Source organism: Phalacrocorax aristotelis, chromosome 11 (assembly GCF_949628215.1).
Source record: "Phalacrocorax aristotelis chromosome 11, bGulAri2.1, whole genome shotgun sequence".
Lineage (NCBI taxonomy): Eukaryota > Metazoa > Chordata > Aves > Suliformes > Phalacrocoracidae > Phalacrocorax > Phalacrocorax aristotelis.
Genome location: NC_134286.1, coordinates 3,069,681 through 3,079,731, shown reverse-complemented (window position 1 = coordinate 3,079,731; position 10,051 = coordinate 3,069,681). Strand labels below are relative to the sequence as shown.

The 10,051-nt window shown below is 56.6% G+C and overlaps 1 protein-coding gene and 1 long non-coding RNA gene across 5 annotated transcripts in view; one reads left to right on the top strand and one right to left on the bottom strand.

Annotated features, from left to right (window-relative positions):
• Positions 1-2,401: 2,401 nt before the first annotated feature.
• Positions 2,402-3,658, bottom strand: POU3F4 (POU class 3 homeobox 4). The gene is given in 3 exon segments (XM_075106618.1): positions 2,402-2,923; positions 2,925-3,242; positions 3,244-3,658. Coding segments are annotated over 3 exon segments (1,107 nt in total). The 5' UTR covers positions 3,601-3,658; the 3' UTR covers positions 2,402-2,491.
• A 995-nt stretch (positions 3,659-4,653) lies between these two features.
• Positions 4,654-10,051, top strand: part of LOC142063193 (uncharacterized) — an 88,997-nt gene continuing 83,599 nt past the window's right edge. For all 4 annotated transcript variants that reach the window (XR_012662687.1, XR_012662686.1, XR_012662684.1 and 1 more), the window contains exon 1: positions 4,654-4,961. This is a non-coding gene — a long non-coding RNA (uncharacterized LOC142063193). The remainder of the gene's footprint in view (positions 4,962-10,051) is intronic.

The following is a 10,051-nucleotide window of genomic DNA, read 5'->3' as shown; positions in this document are numbered from 1 at the left end:
CCGCCACCAAACCTCCTTTTTTCACCCCAAAACCGCACTTTCCGCGGCAGGTGACAGTCGGGCACAGGGCTGGGGCCCCCCCTCTTGCCCCAGAGGGCCCCGGCCCTGCCCGCGGGGGGACCCCGGGGGTGGGGGGGCAAGGCCGGGGGGTCCCCGCCGACCCCCCCCCCCCCCGCTGCCCGCACCCCCGCCTCGGCCAGAACACAAACCACGCGAGGGAATTGTTAATCTTTCCTTTTTTTTTTTTTCTTTTTTTTTTTTTTTTTGTAAAAATGTTTATTTAAACCTTTTTTAATTTTCTTTCTTTTTTTTTTACCTTTTACAACAATAAAATATTGCGTCAATATAAACCCCTTGACTAAACCCGGTCAACAACCAAACGTTACAGCGACTCGCGTGTTTCTTTAGTATTTTTTTTCTGACACCCATTTAGGCTTTTTTTTCCTCTTTCTGAAACGTTTTTTTTTTTTTTTCCCTTTTTTTTTTTTTTTAAACATAATGCGGAATTTATTGAAAATAAATAATTGTTGGCAACTGCAATAGGCAATTTTGGATAAAATAGTTGAAAAAAGCAACCTTTAATGAAAATAGCGTTTATTATACATCAGTTACTAAATGAATAAACTAAATGATCTTTCTTTAAATTAATAACTTCCAAAAAACGTTTAATATACAAAACTGTACAGTTATAAAGTTGGCAGAAATAGGCAGGTCCTCAGTGTCGAGTTTATTATTTTTTTCTTTTTTTCCTTTTTTTTTTTTAAGCGCTTACTGCAAAATACTTGAAAAATAGAAATGTCGAAAGGAAAAAAAAAAAAATCTTGAACGCCGGGGAGGGAGAGGGGCGGTGCGGGGGGAGCCGCGGTGCGGGGGGAGCCGCGGTGCGGGGCCGCACCGGGCCCGGCCCGGCCCTGGGGGGGTCCCCGGGTGCGGGGGGGAGCCCCGGGTGCGGGGGGGAGCCCGGCCCGGCGGCCCCGAGCCAGCCCGGCCGCGGGGTGGGTGCGGGTGCAGCGAGTGCGCTTGGCCGCGCAGCCGCACCCCCGCACAGCAATGCCCCCTCCGCGCGTGGGTGCGTGGGCGTTGCACCCCCCCGTCCTTGGGTACCAGGAGGAGAGGGGGCGGCTCACGCTCAGCACTTCCCCGTGCCGAAAAATGGTTACGGTTTTAGCGACTTTTCCTTTGTTTTTCTCCTTATTCGTTTTGGTTTTGTTGGGGTTTTTTTTTTGTTTGTTTTTTAAATAAAAGCTTTTCAACAAATCCAGCATCTCCCTGTGGCGCGGAAATAAGCTCAGCGTGAACCAAATGCGGGCGTTTTCTGTCGCTCTTCCCCCCCCCCCGCCCCCCCCAAATTCATGAGCCACCCCTTTCCTCTTCACCCCCGAAACAAAAATACAGAGAAACCGATTTCCGAAGCCAAAGCGCAGAAGTATCAAGGTGTTTTACTACAGACCTCTCAGTCTGGCGCTGCTCAAAAAGCCCAACTCATCTTCGGAAAGAAAAGGACTGGCCAATGCCACGGGTTTGGTTGTGATGCTTAATTTGGGATAAATCTCTTAGAAATAATTATTTCTATTTTTTTTTTCCTTTGGAAGAAGGGGAGGGGTGTCAGGATTGTACCCCGACCGTTTTACCGTGTTGGGAAGTTGTTGAAAAGGCGGGGGGGGGGGGGGGGGGGGGGGACAAAACAACAACAAACCAGCTGCAACAAATAAGCCTGTTCTTCACGACGGTGCGCGGGGCTCCGCGGGGCTCCGCGGGCGCGGAGGGAGCCCCGTTTCTTCGGGGGGGTGGGGGGCGGAGGAAGGGCCACGGCCACCCTGCCCCGTCCCCGGCGGGTGACATTGCCGGTGCGAGGGGAAGGGAGAACCGTTTGGACTGCTCAATTCGATACAAATTAGGTCACAAATATTGTGTACAGTTTGTAGTAAAACACCTCAGACATTTAAAAACGCTATATAAGTCTTTAAAAATGCAAAACTAGTCTATTGTAAAACAGATTCACCTGAAATACAGCTGATATAACCAAGGCGCTGGAAGGTTATTCATAGGCACACATCTGTCTTTCCTTTTCTGTCGGGTTTTTTTTTTTCCTTATTTTTTTTCTTTTTTTTTTCCGTGGGTTTTCTTTTTTCCTTTTTTTTTTTTTTTTGCTTTTTTTTCTCTTTTTTTTAAAATTTTTTTTCCTTCGTCCTAGCGGAGACCGAAAAAAAACCAAAACAAACCTTGTCTGCGAGTAAACACACCGTGTACCGATCAGCGGAAAGGTCAGAGAGAGGAAGAAAAAAAAAAAAAACCAAATATATATATATATATATATTGCCCAGGCGGCGAGCGGGGAGCCCCCGCTCCACGTCTCCCGCCTCTCGGAAACCATAAGTTAAAGCCCCCGGCGGAAAAAAAAAAAAAAAAAAGAAAAAAAAAAGAAAAAAAAAAAAAAGGAAAAAACCAAAAGGCTATATCCGCGCAGTCCTGCCTGCCGGGGCAGCCCCGGTCAGAGGTCGTGGCAGGCCGTGTCCGTTTTCACGCCGTGGGAGAACACGTCGTGCTGCGGCTGCTCCCCCGGCGGGGTCATGCGCTTCTCCTTCTGCCGCCGGTTGCAGAACCAGACCCGCACCACCTCCTTCTCCAGCTGCAGGCTGTCTGCCAGCGAGGAGATCTCCTGGGCGGCCGGCTTGGGGCACTTGAGAAAGTGCGTTTCCAGCACGCCCTTGACACTCACCTCGATGGAGGTCCGCTTCTTCCTCTTCCTCCCCTGCGCCGCGATCTTATCGATGCTGGTGGGGCTGCCGGTGGAGGAGTCGGCCTCCTCCAGCCACTTGTTCAGCAGCGGCTTCAGCTTGCACATGTTCTTGAAGCTGAGCTGCAGGGCCTCGAAGCGGCAGATGGTGGTCTGCGAGAAGACGTTGCCGTAGAGGGTCCCCAGGGGCCAAGCCCACGTCGGCCTGGGTGAAGCCCAGCTTGATGCGCCGCTGTTTGAACTGCTTGGCGAACTGCTCCAGCTCGTCCGAGGTCGGCGTCTCCTCATCCGAGTGGTCCTGGCAGTGGTGCCCGCCCAGCTCGCCGTGCTCCCCGCCACCCTCGCCCCGCAGCCCCGGGTGCAAGCCCTGCGCGGCGGCGGCGGCGGGCGGCGGGGTCATCCCGCCGTGCTCCAGCATCCCGCCCACCGCGAAACCGGCCTGCGAGTACACGTTGAGGGGTTGCCCGGTGGCGGCGGCGGGGGGGGGCGGCCAGCGAGGCGCTGTGGGCCGGGCTGGCGCCCCAAGCGCTGGGGTGGTTGGCGTGGGGCGAGTGGTGGGAGACGTGGGGCGAGCGGTGGTGGATGATGGCGCCCAGCTGCAGGTCCTCCCGGCCCGGTTTGACGTCGGGCTGCTCCAGCGGGCCGCCGGCCAGCGCCGAGGGCCAGGGCCCGCCGTCGCTGAGGCTGGTCACCCAGTGGTGCCCCAGCGGGTGCCCATTGCCGGGGACGCCCTGCAGGTACTCGCTCTGCAGCAGCTTCTGCGGGTTGCGGAAGGGGCTCCCCTGCTGCATGCCCGCGCCGTCCGCATGGGCGAGCGAGCCGGAGCCGAGGAGGCTGTAGGGGTTGGAGGCGGCTGTGGCCATGGCCGCCGCGCAGCCCCCACGAGTTATACTGTGGCGGCGCCGCCGCTTCAGCCTTTGACATCCACCGGCACGGCGGACCGGGCAGCGGCCCACCGCCGACTGGCAGCCGCGCCGCCCAATGGGGCCGCGCCGCCGGCGGGGCCGCGCCGGGCGGGCCAATGGGAGGGACGAGGAGGCCGGCCGCGGCGGAGGTGGGGCGGGGCGAGGGTGCCGGGCGCGCCGCGCGGGACCGAGGCAGGAAGTGAATCACTCCGCCGGCACCGGGGGCCGGGCGCGAGGCGGCCCCGCCGCTTAACTCCTTCCGCGCCGCGCACGGCGCCGGGCGGGGAGGGGAGCGGAGCGGAGCGGAGCGGGGCGGGGAGGGGGGGGACACACGCGGGGCACGGCTTAAATGGGGAGCGATTAGCGCCGGGGGAGAGCGCGGCAGAGGTTAAACGGCGGCGCCCGGGCGGGACCACCCCGGTGCGGTGCGGTGCGGTGCGGTGTGGAGCAGGGCAGGGCAGCCCGGCCCCCGCCGCGCCCCCGAGACCCCGCCGGTCCGCTCAGGTCCGGGAGGGCTGCGCCGCTCCTCTCCTCTGCCTCGGCGGCTGCCGCTGCTCCGCTGCCCCGAGCCGCGCGTGTCCCGCGGTGCGAGCTGAGGAGCAAAAAAAAAAAAAACCCCAAACAAAACCCCACCAAACCCCCCAAAATAATAATTTAAAAAAGCCCCAAAAGGCGCTGGCCGTCCTCCCCGTCGGTAAATCTCGGTGGTGCCTCCTCAAAGTTTGCAGCCCGAAGCACACGGGCGCCGCCGGTGCGCGCCTGGCGTGCGGTCTGCGGGGGGAGGGGGGGATCACAAAAAGAAAAAGCGGGGGAAAAGGGAAAATCAAGGGGGAAAAGGCGCGTGCGGCCCTCAGGCCCCACCGGGGGGGGGTCGGGGGGAGGAGCGCCGTGCCCCCCCCTCCGGGGCTGCCCGGGGCCCGGCGGGGAGAGCCAGAGCCCCGCACCCGCCCCGCACCCGCCGTGCCCCGCCGGGGCGGCTGCGGGGCTCCGGCGGGGAGAGCCAGAGCCCCGGTACCTCCGAACCGCTCCCGAGTTAAAAAAATGACCTTTCCCTGCATAATTTTGGAGGTAACCTAGCTGCGTAATTATATTTGCACTTACAGAAGACTGCATCAGAGTTCCCTTATTGGTTTGAAATTCCATTAAATATATTGCAAGAGCTCCTAGGTTAAGCTTGATTTAAATTTGCATACATTTTCATATATTTAGCAGAAATAAAAGAAGGCTTGCAGCTACCAGAAAGTCATTAAGGCATTAGTTTCTCTGAGAAGACAGATCTGAAGAAAATTCAAGAAAATGAGAAAATAGATATAAATAAGGTGAGCGCTCCTCTGATTCCTTTATAGCCGGGTGGCAGCGTCGCTTTCCTCATTATAATAATAATAATAATAACAATTATCGCAATAATTTCGGGCCGGGGCTCGGGCAGGGCGCAGCCTGCGAGACGGGGCGAAGGCAGGGCTGGCCGTTCAGCAGCCGAGCGGGGGGGGGGGGGGGGGGTGCGTTGCTGGAGGCAAATCGCGATATATCGGGAGAGGTTGCGGGTCTCCGGGCGCGTCCCCGGGGCGGGCGGCCGCTGCCCTGCGCACCCGCGCCCGCTCCGCGCCTCCCGCAGCCCCCCCTCCCCGCCACCCCGGGGGTGATGGGGGTGGGGGGGGAGATAACTTGGGGAAAGAAATTTTAAAAATCAAGTTTGGGGGTGGAGGGGGAGCGGTGCGTGTGCGGCGGCGGGGAGCGGGGGGGGCAGAGGGAGGTCAGCGCAGGCAAAATGTCTCCGTGAGAGCTGCGGTTCCACCGGCGGGGTCCGGAGCGGGGCCGAGCCCGCCGGCGGCGCGGGGGAAGGCGGGGAGGGCAGGGAAGGAGGTAGATCAGCAGCCCTCTTTTTTTTTTTTTTTTCCCCTTTCTTCCCCTTTTTTTCCACCCCCATGATGCTCCCCCCCCACTCCGCCTTTGCAAGCTTCGCGAAACAAATATCACCCGCGGAAGGTAAAAAAAAAAAATTAAAAAATAAAAAACCCCCCGCACTGTATGAAAACGGAACTAAATTATTTAAAATTAATTTGCACTTTAACTTGCGAAACAATTTTTCAAATCCCATTGCCCGTGAAAATAGCTGTTCAGCTCCGCCGTTTAATTAAGGCAGAGTCTCGAGCAGGGAAATAAAACCCCGAACGTCCCATTTTAATATTTGTTGCAAATGTATCTAAGGCAGAGGCCGGCACTCCGCGGCGCTCCGCTCCTGAGGAGGCGGCTCGCACCTCGCCTATAGGAGAGCATGGTGGATTTTAAAGTGTTTTTATCTGCATATAGTTAAATCTTCTTGCTGTTCTAACTAATCTGCTGGAGAGGGTTTCTTTAGCTCTTTCCTGTCAGTCTAACTTCCCAAGTGTAACAGATGCCGCTCTCAAGCGGTCCTTTCTGCTGCTTTTCTTTATTCAGCCTCGCATATTTCTCCCCATGATCTGGGTTTCCATAGAGAGAGGAATAAAAGGGGGACCATGGCCACAAATCCCCTGCCCCATGCAGAATAAAAGAGCCTTATTCAATAGACGACCCCGTCTGGACATGGGAGAAAAATAAGTACATGCAAAGCTACTGTTGCAAGAATTTGTAACTTATTTTTCATACACTGAAACCCGTTAAAGTTTTTATTTTTTTTGAACAACAACAACAACAAAAGTTTCTGGGTTCGGACGGTGCGCCCCAGCCCTCTGGGTGCCTCCGCACCCCAGGGACCCCCGTTTCCCCAACAAATAACTCGCTTTAACACCGATTTTTTTTTTTTCTTCCTTTCCCCCCCCCCTCCTGCTAAATCTTTGGCATGAGAAAGATGGCACAATAGCCGAAAGCAGCCTACCGTCTTGGGGCAGCTAGAAGTCGCTATAGAGAGAAAAAAAAAAACCGCTTTGAAGTGGAGGAGCTGTAATTGTGTCGAGTCCCCCTCGGCCGGCGGAGGCACGGGAGGGATCCGGGGGGGTGGGGGGTCACCCGGGTGCGCGGCTCCGGCGTTTCCCCTTCGTGGGGAGCGGGACCCACGAGTGGAGCCGGCGGGGCAGGGCTGGAGGGCTGGTTCTCCCCGGCACCAAACCCCCAGGGTCCCCTTTAAGAGCTAGAACTAAAACGCGAACGCGGGGTGCGTCTGTGCGTGGCTGTGTTTCTAAGCCGTTCTATAGGCGCCTCTTTAGGCGTCTCTAAACGTCGGCTCCTCGGAGGAGCGAGCCCAGAAGCGGGAGGAACGGGTTTATTACCGCGGCAGGGCTGATTTTATTATATTTTAGAAATTTTCTCTCTTTTTTTTTTTTTTTTTTTTTTTTTCCTTCTCGTTCTTCATCTGCGGGAGAGTGGGGTGGGTGGGTGGGGGGAAAAGGTCTAAAAGAGGTTCGTTTTGATTGTGTTTAATACAGCATGAAGCTCGGAGCGGTAAGCTGCGGCTCGGTGTCATGACCTCTATATTGAAAACTTCACCTTCAACACAAGTTCACTTTAGAGACAGGACGAGTTAGATTGCGCTTGGTGGGAACAAGTGCAAATTTAAAACCAGAGTCAATCATAACGGGGGTGGGGGTTGGGAAAGGGCAATGTAACCGTTTCTGAAGCCAGGAGTTAAGGTTTTTTGGGTTTGGGGTCTGGTTTTTTTTTTTTTTTTTAAATTTCATTGTGCACATCGAGGCGCCGGTGCTAACGTGGAAGCCCAGGCACCCATCAGCTCAGCCAGCAGGGCTGGGAAACCAGCTCCTGGATCTCCGGAGGTGCCTTGTGAAACCCTAACCTGCATGGGGGAAGGTTAGGAGGAAAAGAGGAATTTACAGAGTATTAGCAGAAATTAGCCAATACCGACACAAGCTCAATCAGGTTTTTTTTTGTGGGTTTTTTTTTTTTTTGGGGGGGGGTGTCTCTGTTGGCTGCTCTTGAACGTGAGTAAATGCTGTGCAGGGAGAGAGGAGGGAGAGCCACAGCCACACACTGCCATCTCAGAGCCATAGCCAGGAGATGGACTGACAGATTGCAAATTAAAATAGTCCTAATGTAAGAATGAATGCAGCCCCCCCAAATCTCTCCCAGCACCAGCCCCCTTAGTAATAAGCCCGGCTCAGAGGGAGCGTTGCTGCGGCTGGGCTGGTCCTGCGCCCGGAGAAAGGCTAGGGAGGGACAATAAAGCCAGTCCCGGGCAGAGAAAAATCACAAGGTAAATAGCATTTGTATTCTCGCTCCTGCGGTTTCCAAAGAGGCTTGGGCGACTCCTCGCTCCTCTGCTCGAATCGCCTGTTATTATTATAATTATTATTTTATTTCCACGTTGTTAATATTTGAAAAATGTACTTGCTGGGGGGGTGGAAAAGAAACATGTCGTTCATTTGTGCTCTACCACGTCATGTTCAGGTCACTGTTGTTTTTTTTTTGAGCCGGGTTGGTTTGTAGCAGGTATTGTCTCGAACATTTGGTTGATTTGCAGCCGAGGGGGGGGGAGGAAGCAAACCCGACTATTCCGGGAAGTCTCTCCACAGTGCAGGTTTTTACCGTGGGGCCGGTTTTGCCGTTTATTAAATCCACGTATTGAAACGTCGGGTTTTGTTGTGGGTTTAATGGCGAAATGCGGATGGCGGGAGGCAGCCGGGGCGCGGGGCTCCGGCCCCTTCCCCGGGCGGCGGCGGCGGCGTGCGGGGTCACGGCGGGAGCTGCGGGGTGTGCCCGGCTGTGCGGGGCACGGCCCTGCGGCGCGGGCGCTGCCCCCAGCCCGCCATCCAAGCGGGCGGCGTGACGGCAATGCTTCACCCCGCACCGAAATCCCCCCGTTTTGCTTTGGCTGGGGGTTTTTGGTCGGGGCGTTGGGGGGTTGGTTTGTTTGTCTGGGATTTTGATGGTTTTTGTTTTGGTTTGGTTTGTTTGGGTTTTTTTTTTTGTTTTGTTTTTGTGTTTGTTTGTTTATTTTTCCTCCTGAAGTGTCTCCCCCCAGCAAACAGGGGCGATGGGTTTTACAGACGGACAGACAACCACAGCCCCCGTGGGCGGGGGCAGGAGCCAGATCCCCTTCCAAACCAGAGGCCGCCCTGCCCGTATCTTAGAAATAATTCAAATACAATTCCCGAACGGAGAGATTTCTGCTCAGGCGTATTTAAAGGAAAGTGGGTTGGATTTGAAACCGCACTAAATGGCATGCTATTTAACCTCTGTTGACTAATGAGACATTGAAGACAAATAGCTCTATTCCTTGGATGACAAATACCTGCATTGTTGTTTGCTCGCTTACTGAACAATTTCAATTTTTTGTTGTTGTTGTTGTTGTTGATTTGTGTTTGGTTTTTTTTTTTTCTTTTAAACTCTACATTTCCCCAGCTTTACCATTCATCCCGCAAAGCCTCCGGGGACTGTCCTGATCCCGCAAAGGGATCTCAACGCCTCCCGCACTTTGCAGCGCCTCGTCTCTCCTACATTTACATTTACAAATTCCTCGGCGGCGCTGCTAATTCTTCGTTTTCTCGCAGGCGAAACGCTTACGGCTCGGTGCAAAGTTTCCTCCCCGCTTCACTCAGGTCGCGCCAACCGAAGCTGTTATAAAAACCCCCAACTTTCAGGCCGGGCTGTGCTGCTAAAAGATGTTTCCTTCGTGGGTCGCGCGTGGGCGACGCAAGAAGGCGGGAAGGGACGTGGGGCGGTTTCGCTCAGCCTTTGCCACAGCCCCGTTTCCTCGCGTGGGGCCCGCGCAGCGCCCAAAGGCTTTGCCCACGCGTGAGCCGGGACCCTCCCGGGGGGGAAGCCCGAGCCCTCCTTGCCCCGCAGGCTGGGGGTGCCTCCTGTCGTCCCCCCCCCTTCCACCGAGCCGGGATGAGCCTCCGGGGGTCCCGGCGCACCTCGGGCGGGCAGGTGATTGCCGGGCCGGGGGACCCCCCTCCTTGCACTTCGAGGTGTGCCCCCGCCCCCCCCCCCCCGCAATAACCCCGGCCCCCGCAGAAAGAACCTGCTGGGGCTTAACCCCCGCCTCCGCAAGCCGCTTCTCCCCTGGCACCTCCTCTCTCCCCCCGCGGCTGCAGGAGAAGCCTGGTTCAAGCCTCTGGAAGCTACAACACCCCTTCCCCGGACCTTCTCCTCTCTGCCTTCCCTGGGCGGGGGGGCTGCGGGGTGTCCCGGGCCCGGCGGGGGCTGCGTGGGGACGGGGGGGAGGAAGGCAGGCAATAAATCAGCTCGGGTCCCCAGGACGCAAACGGACGCTCACACGGGAGAGTGGCCATCAAAGGGGAAAGAGGCAGCCCCTCGCCTGCGAGAAATACCTAGGAGTAAATCAAAGTCGGGGTGCTCGGAGGGGGGGCGGGCAGGGGGCTGCGGGCGGGGCGGGGGGGGGGGGGGCCGGTGTGCCGGGGGGTGCCGTCCCTGCCTTGCCCGGGAGCGCTGGGTCAGAGCCGGGGAAAGGCAC